Source organism: Oncorhynchus masou, chromosome 4, assembly GCF_036934945.1.
Source record: "Oncorhynchus masou masou isolate Uvic2021 chromosome 4, UVic_Omas_1.1, whole genome shotgun sequence".
NCBI lineage: Eukaryota > Metazoa > Chordata > Actinopteri > Salmoniformes > Salmonidae > Oncorhynchus > Oncorhynchus masou.
In genome coordinates this window covers 3,829,594-3,849,746 of record NC_088215.1, presented here as the reverse complement: position 1 = coordinate 3,849,746, position 20,153 = coordinate 3,829,594, and the positions used below count along the sequence as shown (strand labels likewise).

Below are 20,153 nucleotides of genomic sequence, written 5' to 3'. Positions count from 1 at the left end.
TCTCCACCGGATTCCCCTGAAGGCAGAGGACATCTTTCACCTTCAACTTCAGATGCCCCATCAGAATGGTCCTCGCAAAGGTTTCTCTCCCCCAAGGCTCCATCTCTCTTTCCCTCCAAGAAAAACACACCGTATTGGCCAGCCCAACTGCTGGAACCGATCGTGACGCTTTTTCCTGTGCCATCTCCGCAAGGAGAATAGCACACCTGGCTCTCCAACCTCTTCCAAAAAACAAGAAAAAGTTAAAAACAGGAAGTAAACCAAAAAGGTAGCGCAACTAAAGGTGTTGACTCTCCACATCTATCAAGACAACTGGAGCACTGGGCCAGACACTCTTAAATAGAATCTGGACCAGCTCAGGTGAAACACCTTCCCACTAACGCGATGGACAAGCCAGCACAGGTGTAACACATACTGACTAATGAGGTGCGTCCTACGTGCTAATGAGCCTTACGTGCTAAAGTCCAACCTCAAAACATGGAATGGAAAAATTAAAGCCTGTAACTGACAAAAAAAATAAAAATGGAATTTTAATTATAAACTATTTTTCTCATTTTAATGTAATGTTTTGCTTCTAGAACTCTCGTTCCCTTGGAACAAGCCCAAACAAGACTCATCTCCATTATGGAAAAACATAGTCAAAATAAATTGTGACCCATGGCAACGCACTGGCAAAACACAAAACTGTTTGACTGCCCACCCTTGAGACAATCAGCATCCAAGTTGTCCTTGCCACAGACATGTCTGATTTCAAGAGGAAACTCCTGCAATATCTGTAGTAACTTTCTACCTCACTGCGGAGCTTCTCTCGTTAGGGTTCACTGGATAGGCATGTTGTTGGATCGGGGCCCAGTCCCCAATGTCATGCTCTCGTACATTTGGTTTGGCACAATTAACCCTGATATTCTAAAAGCAGGGCAACAATGTCAATATAATTGTACCAAAAAAATGTCATTTGGTTGCATGAATAAATATCACTACCAGATGTTACATGAAATGTAAATATGAAATATTTGATTGCATAGTCATACTTTCAATGTCTTTTCAATGACATTTTGCTTGGTGGGATAGCCCAATGTCAAAATACAGTTTTAACGTGTCCAAATCAATAACCAAAACCTAAACATAAAATATATACACAAACATTCTGCCACAATAAATCATATTACGTGGATTTTTTAAAACAAGCTCCTTATAAACTGCACAAGCAGCCATAAATCACTGATATCGATTAGGGGGAAGTCAGGTTGTACGTGCTGTTGAAACTAACACAACTAAAAAACACATGGAAATTAGAGATATCTTTTACCTCCCTGGTTAGAGGACAACCTACAGAAGACAGTCAGCTACATTTTGGAGTGATGCATTTAAATTTAGGGGTAACTGAACAAAGGAGCCCTTATTTGTTATAACTCATCGATATCATGTTGAAATCAATTGTGCCGAGAGGAGGGAGATGAGGTCGCACGTCCTATTAAAACTAACAGCTTAAAAACAACACGGAATATGGGAGTAATGTGTACATCACTGGATATAGGACAATTTGTAGAAAACAGCTAGCTGCATTTTGAAGTGTTGCATTTTGATTAAAGTGGGTCACCAACGTGGTAAGTGGAACACAACTCTTTTTTTGTTAGTCACTTTCTGTTAAATCACATAAATAGTACTCTGTCAATTCAGAGCCTTGATTTTTCCAGAGGCTAATATCCACATCATGTTGAAATCAATATATAAGGGGGAAAACATTTAGGCTTCTTGTGACATTAATTCATAGAAATCATGAAACAACTCCTTCATGTATGTATTTTCTAATATTTGAACAGAGATCTTTGATCAGATTCTCTGGTCACAGCTATAGGATTTCTCTCCAGTGTGTGTTCTCTGGTGTACGGTCAGATGGCCAGATTGAACAAAACGTTTCCCACATTGACCACAGCTATAAGGCTTCTCTCCTGTGTGTGTTCTCTGGTGTGATATCAGGATGATTAGCTGAGTAAAACTCCTCCCACAGCTATAAGATTTCTCTCCTGTGTGGATTCTCTGATGAATTTTAATGCTTGCTGAGGAGGTGAATCTCTTCCCACAGTCAGAGCAGCAGTGAGATATCTTCTCTGTTGATCTCTGCAGGTGTTTCTTGAGGTGTTCTAATGTGGAGAGACTCTACTCTGCCTTGTCAGCATCATGAGGTTGTTGAGGCTCCCCAGAGGACCCACGGTAGTCCCGAGTCTCTCCTGTGTGAACAACAAAGTCAGACAGATGGTTAAAGGCCCACAACAGTGGAAATTCACTGGAAAAAGTGATGCCAACAGCGTAGCCATGATGTTGTACAACAATTGACGTCTGTAATGAATGTAATGATTATTTGACATTTGTCTTAAAATGAGCAAGAACAGTCATATTTTGTCTTGTTTTCACATTAGTAGTAACATCTAAGCTTGTAGACTTGAAATAAGTTATTAATGTTGTTGAAACTGTAAGCGGTGTGCCAGACGACTTTTGTCCTCCAATATAGGCCTCTTTCTGTGTTTAATAAAATTGCGGCACGAGGGCGATGCAAATGCAATTTGGTTGTAGAAACTCCTCCCTGCTCATGAGAAAACCAATAGTTATGGACGTAGTATATCTGGTAATGAGGAAACCGATAGTTATGGATGTAGTATATCTGGTAATGAGGAAACCAATAGTTATGGATGTAGTATATCTGGTAATGAGGAAACCGCTAGTTATGGATGTACTATATCTGGTAATGAGGAAACCGCTAGTTATGATGTGGTAGATCTGGTAATGAGGAAACCTCTAGTTATGATGTGGTAGATCTGGTAATGAGGAAACCGATAGTTATGGATGTAGTATATCTGGTAATGAGGAAACCGATAGTTATGAGTGTAGTATATCTGGTTGTAGAAACTCCTCCCTGCTAATTCGGAAACCAGACACTTCAGAACAAATTTCCTTTTAGATGTTTTGGGAGAAACTATGTTACTATGGTTACTGTTGTTCCATTTTGTAAATGTTATCCAATGTGTTACTATGGTTACTGTTGTTCCATGTTGTGAATGTTATCCAATGTGTTACTATGGGTTATAGCAGTATGGCCTAATAATTTGACATAAATTAACTTATGAATATTTTTGGTTGATACTTCAAGGATCTTACAATTCAAAATCAGAAAGTTTAAACCAAGGATAATTAGGTTAAAACTTACATTACTCTGAGACTAGTTATCCTGGGATCTAACATTACTCTGAGACTAGTTATATTGGGATCTAACATAACTCTGGCTAGTTATCCTGGGGAATAGTTTTAATACATTTGCAAAAAATCTAAACCTGTTTTTGCTTTGGCACAAAGGGGTATTGTGATGGCATTATTGGGTATTGTGATGGCATTATTGGGTATTGTGATGGCATTATTGGGTATTGTGATGGCATTATTGGGTATTGTGATGGCAATATGGGGTATTGTGTGTAGATTGAGGATTTAAAAAATAATAATCAATTTTAGAATAAAGGGATGCACTGATATTATATTTTTGGCCAATATTTTCCGTGTCCCAAAAAACAATACCAATAACCGATATTTAAAATTTTAGCGGCGTTTAAGCATTCTAGTACAGTTAAAAAGTTAACAAACACACACACGGACCCAGCGGTCTAAGACACTACATCTCAGTGAAAGAGGCGTCACTACAGTCCCTGGTTCCAATCCAGGCTGTATCACATCCGGCCGTGATTGGGAGACCCACAGTAGCTGTCTGTTATTGGTGTAGAGAGAACGACAAATGAGAGCGATCCCACAGTAGTTGTCTGTTATTGGTGTAGAGCGGACGACAAAGGAGAGGGATCCCACATGTGGATAGGAAGATACAAATTATCATTATTGCTAGAAAATATTCATTTAAAATCCAGGAATTTTACAACTTTAGCTATCTAGGTCAACCCAGTAGGGAGCAATTCTCTAGGTCATGTCAGTAGGTTGTAACTCTAGGTCATGCTAGTAGGTTACAGTAGGTTTTATCCAAGTGGAAACAATTATCAACCCAATGTGGAAAGTGTCAAATATGGTCAACAACAAAATGAATGGGTTATTTGCAATGTGAGATTTACTTGATCCAACAGAAGTTTCGTAATGATTAAGTTATGTGGACACGTGACATACCGACAACTTTGATAAAAACAATATAGGAGTTGTCTCCAGATCGCTATGCATATTCATGCTAGTAGCTTAGCATCTCTCACCATTGAATACAGGTGGCTGACGACAACAACCGTCATAGAATATAATCAATAGTTTACAATAATAAGATGAATCCACCAATCCAAAGAAAGGATAGGTGGAAGCTAGACAACCCACAGTGCCGCTTTGTGGACAACGACTCCCCTTGTTAGGGCAGACAAACATCTTGTCAGTATATCCATAATCTTTGGTGTAGCCAACCCAACTCTTGCATGGCACTATTGGGGGGCACGGTGTTAAGTAAAACATCACTACATTAAAATCACTACAAGCCGTGCCGCCCAGTCTGCGGTCAGCGGATAGACCCTTCTCAAATATATATGTTAAGTCACTTTTTGGAAACGGAACAGAGAAAACAAGGGGGAGCTTGCTCTCTACGTCGTCTGATTCTAGACATATCAGTCATCATCCTAGGGCCCTCCGTTGAAGAGGTATTGACGAGCCAACTCCGAATATCCAAAGTTAAAAACAAATTTAAGGCTGTACTTACTGGTGTTAATCAGATCTCCTATGTCCACCTCTTCATCTTTCAATGTGACAGTAATCTCCCCTTCTTCACTCCAAAAACGGCATCCTCCTCTTCTTTTACTGTAACATCTTCCTCCTCTTTCACTCTGAACACGTCTTTCTCTTCTTTCACTAAACAGCCTCACCCTCTACTTCTTGTTTTACAGTAACATCCTCCTCTTCCTTCTCCTCTTTCACAACAATGTTCAGCCCCTGAGCTTCTTTCTCTGTCCAGCAGACCATCTCTTCTTTAACAGGAGAGTAGTGTAGGGAGCTCATGGTCAGGGGTGTTAACTATCTATCATTAGAGACTAGGCTAGTGCTAACTTAACCAGCCAGCTACTATAGCTGACTAATACAAAATAACGTAATATTACATTAAATATCTTAACAAGTAGATACGACAGAAGTGTGTCTAAAACATAGTAGTTAATATACACCGAAAGCGTATAAATAGCTTGAATCTTTCGGCTATGTTGGCTAGCAAGCTACCGAGGTTGTTGACGAGCTGTTTCTGAAGAATATAGATTATATGTCACGCTGGCAGCGTCTCCTGAAAGACACACATCGCCGTCTGCTGACTGGAGGGAAAACGCAGTTGAGGATCATATTTTATTTTCAGACAAGGATTCTTTGAAATGTACTTAACTAACTTTTTAAAAAACTTTAATTTACAGCGCATTCGGAAAGTATTCCGACCCCTTGGCTTTTTCCACATTTTGTTACCTTACAGCCTTATTCTAAAATGGATTAAATAGAAAATGTTCCCCAACAATCTACACACAATACCCATATTGACAAAGCGAAAGCAGGTTTTTAGAAATTATCGGAAATATATTACAAATAAAAATCATAAATACCCTAATTACATAAGTATTCAGACTATTATTTGCTATGAGACATATTATGGACATATTCAATCTCTCTCTATCCCAGTCTACTGTCCCCACATGATTCAAGAGGTCCACCATTGTTCCTGCACTATATATTTATATATATATACTTACATTTTATTTAACCTTTATTTAAATAGGCAAGTCAGTTAAGAACAAATTCTTTATTTACAATGACGGCCTAGGAACAGTGCCTGTTCAGCACTCACTTCCGTCATCATGAAGTGCTTTGGGAGAGTAGTCAAGGATTAGATCACCTCTACCTTACCTGATACCCTAGACCCACTTCAATTTAGGTAGGGTGGACGCAGTGGAGAAGGTGGAAAGTTTCAAGTTCCTAGTTGTACACATCACTGACAAACTGAAATGGTCCACCCACACAGAGACATGCTGAAGAAGGCGCAACCTCAAGAGGCTGAAGAAATTTAGCTTTACACCTAAAACCCTCACAAACTTTTACAGATGCACAATTGAGAGCATCCTGTCAGGCCGTATCACCGCCTGGTACGGCAACTGATACCGCCTGATGCGGTCTGCCCAACGCCTGCTCCTTTTGCTTCATGCTCCTTTTGCGACAGTGGCACTCCAGTCTCCTGGTAAAAAAACACTTTGCCAAAAGAAACATGCTAATTGCTGGAAGTGTGTCGATTTTATGGATCTACTATTGATGAAATAAGGAAAAGATTCAATTTACTTTTAGGGAAAAGATTTTACAATAAAACCGGACTAAAAGTTAAAATCCCCACTTTCTCCTTGATTATCGATAATAATTCCGGGCATTTAACAAAACATATAGCATCCTCCATTACTCTGGGCTTTTGCCATTATAGCCAGTTGGCAGGCATGCTGTAATGTCTCTTTTGCCAGTCAACATGATTAAACACAACTGTTACGGTGGCTTAAATTAAGGAATGGAACACGATTTGATTCTAAATAGAGGAAAGGAACACTATTATATTCTATATAGAGGAAAGGATGGAATGGACACTCAGATTGAAAATAGCAGTGATGTCACAAACATGTCCCAACCTCAAGTCTCTCTCTTTGAAGTGAGTTTGGGAAATCACTATGCAGCATCTTATAAAGTGTGTTTGTGAAAACTATTTTTATGTCTGAACTTATAATCAAATATACTTCCCAAAAAGAATATGGCATTTACTTTTTTTCACCTTAATTTAATCAGATATGTCAATTGAGAACCAATTCTCATTTACAATGACAATCTGAATGAAGAAATTGCATTCAATCAATCTTAAATTCATAATCAAAACATCATATTTTTTTACACTATTTTAATCTGATTTTCGACATGATCATGTTTTGAGCTGGAAAATAAAATGTAAACCTATTTTTCAGTATGATTTCATTCGTACAATATGATTTAATGTAGCATGAACAAAAACACAATTTCTCAATCAAAAACATAAGTCAGAACACAGCCTCACTCTTCTCTGTGTGATTTCAGGTCCTCTGACTGGGAAAATGTCTTTTCACAATGAGAACAGTGGTATGTCTTCTCCTCCTGTGTCTTAGTATGTTGGAAAGGCTTTTCTCCTGTGTGTTCTCTCATGCTTTTTCAAGCTCCCTAACCGGGTAAAACGCTTTTCACACCGGGAACATTGGTAAGGCTTTTCTCCTGAGTGTATTCTCTCATGGGCCTTTAGACTCGCATAGCACCTAAAATTCCTTCCACAGTGGGAACAGTGATAAGGCTTCTCTCCAGTGTGTCCCCTCTGTATTATTCAGGTTCTCTAACCCAGTAAATATATTTTCACACTGAGAGCAGTGGTAGGTCTTCCTATCTTATGTGTGTATTTCTTCATGTTGTTTCAGGTACCGTAACTGGGCAAACCTCTTTCCACACTGGGAACATTGGAAACGCTTTTCTCTTGTGTGTGTGTGTGTCCTCTCATGCTCCTTTAGGTTCCCTAACTTGGTAAAACTCTTTCTACAGTGGGAGCAATCATAAGGGTTTTCTCCTGTATGTGTTCTCTCATGTACATTCAGGTTCCTTAACCCCTTAAAACTCTTTCCACACTGGGAGCAGTGGTGTTGTCTTGCTGGTTTGGGCGTCTCTGGGTCTGGTTCCCCTGAAGGACTCTTCCCGCTGTCAGAGTGAGAGTCTGGTCCCTCTCCTACCAAAGACAGAGTATTTAGTTAAACACTGAACAGCTAGTTGACTAACAATGTACATGTAACATTTAAATAGGGGCAATTAACTAGATGTCAGAAGTATATTTAAAACACAGAGGCAAATATGCACAGAAACCGTCTAAATGTTTTGGCTGTTGGCTACCAAGCTGGCAGACTCGTTGATGTTGCAGTGTTCCGTCCACTAGCAACGCCTGAAAGACGCATATCGCCGTCTGCAGTTAAGATACGTTTGTTTATTTTTCATTCCTTTCATTAAATAATAATATTATATTGAGACGTTTAAATAGAGCAGTGCATATTTTGAGTGAGAATTTAAAACATATTGTCCTTCACATCTGTATTTAAGGCAGTTTCATATTCATTCATTCATTTAAAAAAAACAAACACTGGTCACACTGGTTGAATTATCTGTCAAACTAGGAACGCTCTGCAGCCTAGTTTAACAGTGATCTATGTTCTATGAAAGCAGCTGGGAGCAAACTGAAGAGTAGCTCGAGGAAACCAAAGCTAACTGTGCATCCCCAGGCCCTGGTATATCATCAGACTGCATACAAACCTAACTGCATGCATAGTCCCTGGTATTTCATCAGACTGCTGTGACAACCCTCCCACTCCGTCTGCCGAATTCTTTCTCTTTGCTTTTGTTTTCCTTAATCGGATGTTGGTGGGTGGAGTCGGGAGGGTCGTCAGTGAAATGGGACCCACCTGGGCTCGGGTGTGTCCCAGGATAAATGCACCTCTTCCCCATTCATTGAGGAGACTCTCCCCATGCAGACACAGACAGATTTTTGTTGTTTGCATTGGCACCGTTCAACACCCCTCATTATCACATGTATACACGCGACCACTTACACTACTGACAAAACACACACCAGTGTTAATTGTATTTACGTTACTTCAGTTAATAAATATATTTTGTTATTCTTTATCTCCACGTTGTCTCACATTTTGTCACGGTCTTTGAGCCGGTTCGTGACACTATGGTCAGCGAGCTGGAGCCCAACTAATGAAGACCAGTTAGAACCCAACTAAAACATGACTGCAGATCAGAAGAGCAGAGACATACAGAATGATGGCAGGGAAAATCCCCAAAATCCAAAATAGATAAGATTCCATGATGGTGAAACTAAGCTTCCTGAAGCATTGACGCCTTACAGCCAATAGTCTCAAAAATAGGTTCATTACTCAAGGCTTTGAGTAACACAGAATTTAGATCAGCCAAATTATTTTAGATGACATCCCACACCGTAGCACGTAGAAGAATAGCCTTTGTGTCATTATTGTAGATTACATCCCACACCGTAGCACGTAGCAGCAGAGCCTTTATGTCATTATTATAGATGACATCCCACACCGTAGCAGCATAGCCTTTATGTCATTATTATAGATGACAACCCACACCGTAGCACGTAGCAGCAGAGCCTTTATGTCATTATTATAGATGACATCCCACACCGTAGCAGCGTAGCCTTTATGTCATTTACTAAACCACTGGCCGTGTTCGAGAGCATCAAATCCATGCTGCATTGTGGGTAAATTATGGCTGGCTGACTGATTTATAAATAATAATGAGTAGTTATTTATGATGCAAGTCAGTCGCCTGCAGTATCGAACAAGCCCAAAACCAAACCAATCAGGTGGTTGTTCGATGAAATGAAGCTTCAGACGTCATTGATCACGTGCTGCTGATAAAGTGATACAGGCATCAGCACACTGCTTTGAAGTTTACTGCTTAGCGATTTGGACGCATGCCTTGTAGCTCCGGAATCAAACATAACTTCCCTACCGAAATGTTGACCAAACAAAAAGGAGCAAGCAGGTATGATTTTCAAAACTCATGCTTCCTACACTTCAACTTGTTGTCTGAAAATTAAATATACATTTTACTCAACTCCAGTCAGCAGATGGCGAAGTGAGACTCTAAGGCGATGCTGCTGGTGTGACGTATAATCTAGTGGACGGAACGCTTCTTTCAACAGCAGCAACAGTTCGTCATCCACCTCGGTAGCTTGCTCGACAAAATAACCGAACCAATAAAACTCTTTAGACGCATTTGTGTATATTAGCATCTGTGTTTTAAACCCACTTCTGTCCTCTAGTTAGTTATCCAATTTAATTTAATATTTACGTTGTTGTTGTTATTATTCAGCTAGAGGTCTGGTTAAGTTAGCATTAGCCTAGCTAGCTAACATCCCCGACCATGCGGTCACTAAGCTACTCTTTTTATTTTTATTTTTTTATTTAACCTTTATTTAACCAGGTAGGCTAGTTGAGAACAAGTTTTCATTTGCAACTGCGACCTGGCCAAGATAAAGCATAAGCAGTGTGAACAGACAACAGAGTTACACATTGAGTAAACAATAAACAAGTAAAAAAAAAGGGTCTATATACATTGTGTGCAAAAGGCATGAAGAGGCAGGCAAATAATTACAATTTTGCAGATTAACACTGGAGTGATAAATGATCAGATGGTCATGTACAGGTAGAGATATTGATGTGCAAAAGAGCAGAAAAGTAAATAAATAAAAACAGTATGGAGATGAGGTAAGTATAATTGGGTGGGCTATTCACCGATAAGACTATGTACAGCTGCAGCGATCGGTTAGCTGCTCAGATAGCAGATGTTTGAAGTTGGTGAGGGAGATAAGTCTCCAGCTTCAGCGATTTCTGCAATTCGTTCCAGTCACAGGCAGCAGAAAACTGGAACGAAAGGCGGCCAAATGAGGTGTTGGCTTTAGGGATGATCAGTGAGATACACCTGCTGGAGCGCGTGCTACGGGTGGGTGTTGCTATCGTGACCAGGGAACTGAGACAAGGTGGAGCTTTACCTAGCATGAACTTGTAGATGACCTGGAACCAGTAGGTCTGGCGACGAATATGGAGCGAGGGCCAGCTGACTAGAGCATACAAGTCGCAGTGGTGGGTGGTATAAGGTGCTTTAGTGACAAAACGGATGGCACTGTGATAAACTGCATCCAGTTTGCTGAGTAGAGTGTTGGAAGCTATTTTGTAGATGACGTCGCCGAAGTCGAGGATCGGTAGGATAGTCAGTTTTAGTAGGGTAAGTTTGGCGGCATGAGTGAAGGAGGCTTTGTTGCGGAATAGAAAGCCGATTCTGGATTTGATTTTCGATTGGAGATGTTTGATATGAGTCTGGAAGGAGAGTTTACAGTCAAGCCAGACACCTAGGTACTTATAGATGTCCACATATTCAAGGTCGGAACCATCCAGGGTGGGGATACTAGTCAAGCGTGCAGGTGCAGGCAGCGAACGGTTGAAAAGCATACATTTGGTTTTACTAGCGTTTAAGAGCAGTTGGAGGCCACGGAAGGAGTGTTGTATGGCATTGAAGCTTGTTTGGAGGTTAGATAGCACAGTGTCCAAGGACGGGCCGGAAGTATATAGAATGGTGTCGTCTGCGTAGAGGTGAATCAGGGAATCGCCTGCAGCAAGAGCAACATCATTGATATATACAGAGAAAAGAGTCGGCCCGAGAATTGAACCCTGTGGCACCCCCATAGAGACTGCCCTCCGATTTGACACACTGCACTCTGTCTGCAAAGTAGTTGGTGAACCAGGCAAGGCAGTCATCAGAGAAACCAAGGCTACTGAGTCTGCCGATAAGAATATGGTGATTGACAGAGTCGAAAGCCTTGGCAAGGTAGATGAAGACGGCTGCACAGTACTGTCTTTTATCGATGGCCGTTATGATATCGTTTAGTACCTTGAGCGTGGCTGAGGTGCACCCGTGACCGGCTCGGAAACCAGATTGCACAGCGGAGAAGGTACAGTGTGATTCGAGATGGTCGGTGACCTGTTTGTTGACTTGGCTTTCGAAGACCTTAGATAGACCTATATCCATCCTGCCCTGCCTGTAACAGTTTGGGTCCAGGGTGTCTCCCCCTTTGAAGAGGGGGATGACTGCGGCAGCTTTCCAATCCTTGGGGATCTCAGACGATATGAAAGAGAGGTTGAACAGGCTGGTAATAGGGGTTGCGACAATGGCGGCGGATAGTTTCAGAAATAGAGGGTCCAGATTGTCAAGCCCAGCTGATTTGTACGGGTCAAGGTTTTGCAGATCTTACAGAACATCTGCTATCTGGATTTGGGTAAAGGAGAACCTGGAGAGGCTTGGGCGAGTAACTGGGGGGGCGGATCTGTTGGCCGAGGTTGGAGTAGCCAGGCGGAAGGCATGGCCAGCCGTTGAGAAATGCTTGTTGAAGTTTTCGATAATCATGGATTTATCGGTGGTGACCGTGTTACCTAGCCTCAGTGCAGTGGGCAGCTGGGAGGAGGTGCTCTTGTTCTCCATGGACTTCACAGTGTCCCAGAACTTTTTGGAGTTGGAGCTACAGGATGCAAATTTCTGCCTGAAGAAACTGGCCTTAGCTTTCCTGACTGACTGAGTGTATTGGTTCCTGACTTCCCTGAACAGTTGAATATCACGGGGACTATTCGATGCTATTGCAGTCCGCCACAGGATGTTTTTGTGCTGGTCGAGGGCAGTCAGGTCTGGAGTGAACCAAGGGCTATATCTGTTCTTAGTTCTGCATATTTCGAACGGAGCATGCTTATCTAAAATGGTGCGGAAGATACTTTTAAAGAAAAACCAGGCATCCTCAACTGACGGGATGAGGTCAATGTCCTTCCAGGATACCCGGGCCAGGTCGATTAGAAAGGCCTGCTCACTGAAGTGTTTTAGGGAGTGTTTGACAGTGATGAGGGGTGGTCGTTTGACTGCGGCTCCGTAGCGGATACAGGCAATGAGGCAGTGATTGCTGAGATCCTGGTTGAAGACGGCGGAGGTGTATTTGGAGGGCCAGTTGGTCAGGATGACGTCTATGAGGGTGCCCTTGTTTAGAGATTTAGGGTTGTATCTGGTGGGTTCCTTGATGATTTGTGTGAGATTGATGGCATCTAGCTTAGATTGTAGGACTGCCGGGGTGTTTTACGCATATCCCAGTTTAGGTCACCTAACAGAACAAACTCTGAAGCTAGATGGGGGGCGATCAATTCACAAATGGTGTCCAGGGCACAGCTGGGAGCTGAGGGAGGTCGGTAGCAGGCGGCAACAGTGAGAGACTTATTTCTGGAGAGAGTAATTTTTAAGATTAGTAGTTCGAACTGTTTGGGTATGGACCTGGAAAGTATGACATTACTTTGCAGGCTCTCTCTGCAGTAGACTGCAACTCCTCCCCCTTTGGCAGTTCTATCTTGACGAAAAATGTTATAGTGGGGTATGGAAATCTCAGAATTTTTGGTGGCCTTCCTGAGCCAGGATTCAGACACGGCAAGGACATCAGGGTTAGCAGAGTGTGCTAAAGCAGTGAGAAAAACAAACTTAGGGAGGAGGCTTCTGATGTTGACATGCATGAAACCAAGGCTTTTTCGATCACAGAAGTCAACAAATGAGGGTGCCTGGGGACATGCAGGGCCTGGGTTTACCTCCACATCACCCGCGGAACAGAGGAGGAGTAGTATGAGGGTGCGGCTAAAGGCTATCAAAACTGGTCGCCTTGAGCGGTGGGGACAGAGAATAAAAGGGGCAGATTTCTGGGCATGGTAGAATATATTCAGGGCATAATGCGCAGACAGGGGTATGGTGGGGTGCGGGTACAGCGGAGGTAAGCCCAGGCACTGGGTGATGATGAGAGAGGTTGCATCTCTGGACATGCTGGTTGTAATGAGTGAGGTCAACGCATGTTTTTGAGGTGGGACAAAGGGGGTGCCAGGGGTATGAAGAGTGGAACTAGGGGCTCCATTGTAAACTAAAACAATGATAACTAACCTGAACAACAGTATACAAGGCATATTGACATTTGAGAGAGACATATAGGGAAGCATACAGTAATCACAGGTGTTGAATTGGGAGAGATAGCTAAAACAGTAGGTGAGACAACAACAGCTAATCAGCTAGCACAACAACAGCAGGTAAAATGGCGTTGACTAGGCAGGGAGGGTCGGATTAACTACACACAGAGACTGAGTGCGGCTGGGGACGACAGATAAAACATAAACAAGCAGAATGGAGTACCGTGATTAATGGACAGTCCAGCATGCATCAGCTATGTAGCCAGGTGATCAGTGTCCAGGTGGCAGCGGTGGATGGGGCAGGGAAACAGAAGGTGCAGAGGGTAAAGCCGCTAGCAGTGGCTAACCATGGCTAAATAGCTTGTAGCTAGTTAGCATCTGGAGGTTCTTGAATGTGTTCTAAAAATTAAAAATAACAGCAGATTCCGTATCACATTGGGTGAGGCAGGTTACTGGGAGGTATAATCAAATTAAAAATCGAAAAGAGATTGAAAGTAAATATGGGTCCAGTGAGTGGTTGGGCTGGCTGGGGACGCGGCGATTCAGACAGTTAGCAGGCCTGTGCTAACAAGCTAACAGTTAGTAGGCCGGGGCTAAACAAGCTAGCAGTTAGCAGACAGGGGCTGAGCAAGCTAGCAGTTAGCAGGCCGAATTAGCAAACAAGCAGATAGCAAAGGGTTGAGTCTGTTTATGCCTCTTCATGCGGTGACATCGATAGTCCGGTCGTGGGTCCTGATATTGTAGCCCAGGAGTATGCTTCGGTGGTAGCACAGGAGCTCTGGCCGGGCTAGCTTCAAGCTCAGTGGATGGAAACGCTAGCCAGGAGTAATCATCCGGGGTTGCGGTTAGCTAGTTGTGAAGATCCAGATGAGAATGTTCCGTTTGTGGGAATCCAGGGATAAAAATAAAAATAATAGGTCCGTTATGCTCTGGTTAGAGTCGCGTTGTTCGAACTGGAGAGAGTTTTCCGAGCTAAAGGTTAGCTGAAGACCGCTAGCAATGGTTTGCTGACTGGTAGCTGGTAGTTAGCTGGCTAGCTTCAGTTGAGGGGTTCCGGGTCCAAAGTAAATATATATACTTTAGAAAAAAAGCAGATCCACGCTACATTGGGTGAGGCGGGTTGCAGGAGAGTATTTAGATGTTGAGGTTTCGCAAAATGTTTTAAAAGATATGCGAAGAAGAATATGTATAAAAATAAAAACAATAAAAAACTATATATACAAGGGACACGACAGGACGTCCGACTGCTACGTCATCTTGGCTGACTCTCCTCCTGATAGAGAAGAGAGGTGGGTATCACAGTAAAACAAGAAGTAGAGGGTGAGGCCGTTATTGTGAAAGAAGAGGAAGACATGTTCAGAGTGAAAGAGGAGGAGGAAGCGTTTTATGGATTGAAAGAGGAGGGGGAGATGACTTTCACATCGAAAAAGGAGGGGGAAGAAGAGGAGGAACCTGGATATCTGGGTTCCGGTTGTCTAAATGCATCTTAAGGTGTCCGATGGTTCTAACGTTGAATTTAGCCATAAGATGGTTTTGAGAAACTGTTCCCTGATTAACACTAGTAAGTACTGTCTTAAAAACACGAGCACAAACTTTGCAGTCGTTGATCTGATGTTTGGTGTTAAAGAGGGAAATCAGCAATTGCTACATCCATATTGTGACTTTTAAATTATTTATTTATAGCCATTGATTCTTGAAGAATATAACACATGCCTCATAAGCTTAGTTCAACTGCTGTAAACAATGTAAAAAAAACACTACAGCCTCAACATGGTTAAAACTATAATGTTGAAATCATGGATGGTCAGTCCTTGCATCCATAGGTCTGTCTATGAATTTGAGAGTAGTTTCATTTCTCCATCCCCATCCATCATCTTATTACCAAAACAGTGGTGGAATTACAGATTTGTTATTGTTTGAACTGCAGACTGCTGGGTTGTGTGGGTTTTTTAAACAGCAACAAAATGGCTGCCCAGAGACTTGGTTTGGTAAACAGCTGAGGGATGGGGGTTGGAGAAATGTAACCACTCAAATTCATAGAGAAAGCTATTGTAGCAACCGTAACCCAACACCTAGCGACCTCGTCAAGAAGTTCAGACATCTTCGCCTAACAGTTATAAGGTGTTGGCTTGACAGGCACTGGACCCAGGTTTGAGTTCAGCTCAGGGCTACCCCCTGAATTGACTACACTATGAATACAAAGACCGGCCATCCATGAGGTCAAAATTATCATTTTAAACGGATTGAGGCTATATAGTATATTCTAGAATTCATCCATGATGTCGTAATGATAGTTTAACCAGGATTCTAGGATATATAGTATATTCTAGCATTCATCCATGATGTCATAATGATAGTTTAACCAGGTTTCTAGGCTATATACAGTGAGGGTAAAAAAGTATTTGATCCCCTGCTGATTTTGTACGTTTGCCCACTGACAAAGAAATTATCCGTCTATAATTTTAATGGTAGGTTTATTTGAACAGTGAGAGACAGAATAACAAACAAAACAAAAATCCAAAAAACCTCATGTCAAAAATGTTATAAATTGATTTGCATTTTAATGAGGGAAATAAGTATTTGACCCCCTCTCAATCAGGAAGATTTCTGGCTCCCAGGTGTCTTTTATACAGGTAACGAGCTGAGATTGGGAGCACACTCTTAAAGGCAGTGCTCCTAATCTCAGTTTGTTACCTCTATAGAAGACACCTGTCCACAGAAGCAATCAATCAATCAGATTCCAAACTCTGCACCATGGCCAAGACCAAAGAGCTCTCCAAGGATGTCAGACAAGATTGTAGACCTACACAAGGCTGGAATGGGCTACAAGACCATCACCAAGCAGCTTGGTGAGGTGACAACAGTTGGTGCGATTATTTGCAAATGGTAGAAACAAAAGAACTGTCAATCTCCCTCGGCCTGGGGCTCCATGCAAGATCTCACCTCGTGGAGTTGTAACCACGGTCATGAGAACGGCAAGGAATCAGCCCAGAACTACACGGGAGGATCTTGTCAATAATCTCAAGGCAGCTGGGACCATAGTCACCAAGAAAACAACTGGTAACACACTACGCCGTGAAGGACTGAAATCCTGCAGCGCCCGCAAGGTCCCCCTGCTCAAAAAAAGCACATATACATGCCCGTCTGATGTTTGCCAATGAACATCTGAATGATTCAGAGGACAACTGGGTGAAAGTGTTGTGGTCAGATGAGACCAAAATGGAGCTTTTGGCATCAACTCAACTCGCTGTGTTTGGAGGAGGATGAAGGCTGCCTATGACCCCAATAACACCATCCCCACCATCAAACATGGAGGTGGAAACATTATGCTTTGGGGGTGTATTTCTGCTAAGGGGACAGGACAACTTCACCGCATCAAAGGGACAATGGACGGGTCAATGTACTGTCAAATCTTGGGTGAGAACCTCCTTCCCTCAGCCAGGGCATCGAAAATTGGTCGTGGATGGGTATTCCAGCATGACAATGACCCAAAACTCACGGCCAAGGCAACAAAGGAGTGGCTCAAGAAGAAGCACATTAAGGTCCTGGACTGGCCTAGCCAGTCTCCAGACCTTAATCCCATAGAAAATCTGTGGAGGGAGCTGAAGGTTCGAGTTGCCAAACGTCAGTCTCAACCTTCATGACTTGGAGAAGATCTGCAAAGAGGAGTGGGACAAAATCCCTCCTGAGATGTGTGCAAACCTGGTGTTGCCAACTACAAGAAACGTCTGACATCTGTGATGGCCAACAAGGGTTTTGCTACCAAGTACAAAGTAATGTTTTGCAAAGGAAAGGGGTCAAATACTTATTTCCCTGGGTCGGCTCAGAAGATTGTGTAAATGTACATTAAATGTAGGAGATTAACACACAATGGATCTGGTTGAGATAAAACAATGAAAAAAAACATACGTCTTCCTCTTTACACCAATAACAGACAGCTACTGTGGGATCCCTCTCCTTTGTCGTCCCCTCTACACCAATAACAGACAGCTACTGTGGGATCCCTCTCCTTTGTCGTCCTCTCTACACTAATAACAGACAACTACTGTGGGTCTCCCAATCACGGCCGGATGTGATACAGCCTGGATTGGAACCAGGGACTGTAGTGACACCTCTTTCACTGAGATGCAGTGACTTAGACCGCTGCGTCTGTGTGTGTGTTAACTTTTTAACTGTACTAGAATGCTTAAAAGGCCGCTAAAATTTTAAATATCGGTTATCAGTATCGTTTTTTGGGAGAAGGAAAATATTGGCCAAAAATGTAATATCGCTGCATCCATTTATTCTAAAATAGATTATTCTAAAATAGATTATTATTTTTTAAATCCTCATCAATTACATGATAAATATTCCCTTACCTTTTGATGATCTTCATCAGAATTCACTCTCAGGAATCCCAGGTCCACAATAAATGCTTGATTTGTTCAATAATGTCCGTTATTTATGTCCAATTAGCTACTTTGGTTAGCGCATTTGGTAAACAATTCCAAAGTCACGAAGCGCGTTCACTAAAACCTGACGAGATGTCCAAATGTTCCGTAACAGTCCATGGAGAATAAGAGCACCTCATCCCAGCTACCCACTACACTGAGGCTAGGAAACACTATCACCACCGATAACTCCACGATAATGGAGAATTTCAAGAAGCATTTCTCTACGGCTGGTCGCAGATCGCAGATGTTCTGAAAGAGCTGCAAAAGCTGGACCCGTACAAATCAGCTGGGCTAGACAATCTGGACCCTGTCTTTCAAAAAAAAATTGCCTCCATTGTGGCAACCCCTATTACTAGTCTGTTCAACCTCTCTTTCGTATCGTCTGAGATTCCTAAAGATTGGAAAGCTGCCGCGGTCATCCCCCTCTTCAAAGGGGGTGACAGTCTAGACCCAAACTGTTACAGACCTATATCCATCCTGTCCTGCCTTACTAATGTCTTCGAAAGATAAGTTAACAAACAGATCACTGACCATTTCGAATCCCACCACACCTTCTCTGCTGTGCAATCCGGTTTCCGAGCTGGTCACGGGTGCACCTCGGCCATGCTGAAAGTACTAAACGATATCATAACAGCCATCGATAAAAGACAGTACTGTGCAGCCGTCTTCATCGACCTGACCAAGGCTCTCGACTCTGTCAATCACTGTATTCTTATCTGCAGACTCAACAGCCTTGGTTTCTCAAATGACTGACTCGCCTGGTTCACCAACTAACAAACTAACAAACCTCCAAACGAGCTTCAATGCCATACAACACTCCTTCTGTGACCTCCAACTGCTCTTAAACGCAAGTAAAACTAAATGCATGCTCTTCAACCAATCGCTGCCTGCACCCGCCCACCCGACTAGCATCACTACTCTGGACGGTTCTGACTTAGAATATGTGGACAACCACAAATACCTAGGTGTCTGGTTAGACTGTAAACTCTCCTTCCAGCTGACGGTCTTCTGCAGGTTGTCCTCTAACCTGTGAGGTGAAAGATATCTCCCATTTCCATGTGTTTTTTTAGTTGTGTTTGTTTCAACTGCATGTACAACCTGATTCCCTATGTGGAGAGTCAACACCTTTAGTTGCTCCAACTTTTTGGTTTGCTTCCTGTCTTTAAGTTTGTTGTGAGTTTTTCTTTTGTTTGCCTCTTCTTGGGCAGATTTAGTGGGTCTCATGGTGGGTGTCTTATGTCCCAGTTGTTGTTACTAGTCAACTTTCAGTGGACACCCCCATAGTCTTTCAGAACCCCTCCTTTAAAAACAAGCTTATGTTTTAGGTTGGATATTGCATCCAATTGTTAGTTAATATTTTAATCAATGGAATTTCCTTAGAATGCTCATTAGTCTTTCAGTTGTTGTTCTGTTTTTTATCCTCTTATGTTTGTGTACTAAATATTTCTGTTTATTTTCATATTTTTTTCCTGTGAAGCCATTGTGTTGCATCCATGTCTGAAATGTGCTCTATAAATAAAGCTTGATTTGATTTGAACATATTGCGAAATAAATTATCCCAATGACCGACCAATCAACAGACTCCTGGTCCATCTTAGTATGAAACACAGAATCAATTCCACTTTTCCAGCCCCGGCTCTACGAGGGGCTTGAAGTGGTCTCCCACAGCTCTGCTTATGTCGTGTTCTGTGGCCTTGCTGTTCCATTACTTGACTGCCCCTGCAACACCGAAAGAAACACATTTAGTCATATTAGATAAAACACTCAAAGTAATGGATATAGAGCATCTATGGCCTCAGTTACACCTGGCGCCTAAATGTGACTTCTGTCATCTGATCACTTCAAGCTGCATTAGGTCTGGATGCACAAAAATCACAATGTGATTCACGATGTGCTGCATTAGGTTTAGATCTGCCAGGATGGGCATTGTGTTCGGAATTTGAGTCGGGCCTCCGAATATGCATAAGCAATGTAAAGAGATGGGGTGAATGAGTGGGGAAAAATACATTTGACACAAATTACCTTCATAATAACAAAGAACAACTAAGGGGACATAAATATTTACCATCTAAACCAAGTGTGACCTCTCACCTCTCTGGCTGTAGAAGTGTTCTTCCTA

The 20,153-nt window shown here is 42.3% G+C and overlaps 1 protein-coding gene and 1 pseudogene across 1 annotated transcript; one reads left to right on the top strand and one right to left on the bottom strand.

Moving 5' to 3' along the window:
• The window catches only part of LOC135520267 (zinc finger protein 239-like), a 467,619-nt pseudogene that overhangs the window by 31,210 nt on the left and 416,256 nt on the right, over window positions 1-20,153 (top strand).
• LOC135520192 (zinc finger protein 180-like) lies at window positions 1,834-7,994 on the bottom strand. Its single transcript, XM_064945570.1, has 4 exons — window positions 7,946-7,994; window positions 7,580-7,771; window positions 4,890-4,991; window positions 1,834-2,144 (listed from the first exon to the last, which is right to left on the bottom strand). Exons 1-4 carry the CDS (start codon window positions 7,992-7,994, stop codon window positions 1,834-1,836), a joined length of 654 nt encoding a protein of 217 aa, XP_064801642.1.

What these genes read in the sequence shown, in the direction of transcription:
- LOC135520192 (XM_064945570.1), bottom strand. Translation starts at nt 7,994, where the DNA reads ATGCGTCTTTCAGGCGTTGCTAGTGGACGGAACACTGCAACATCAACG. An exon ending in GAACACTGCAACATCAACGA is followed by an intron (nt 7,772 to 7,945) that starts GTCTGCCAGCTT and finishes TGTCTTTGGTAG; the next exon opens with GAGAGGGACCAGACTCTCAC. An exon ending in TGTAAAACAAGAAGTAGAGG is followed by an intron (nt 2,145 to 4,889) that starts GTGAGGCTGTTT and finishes TCTCCACATTAG; the next exon opens with AACACCTCAAGAAACACCTG.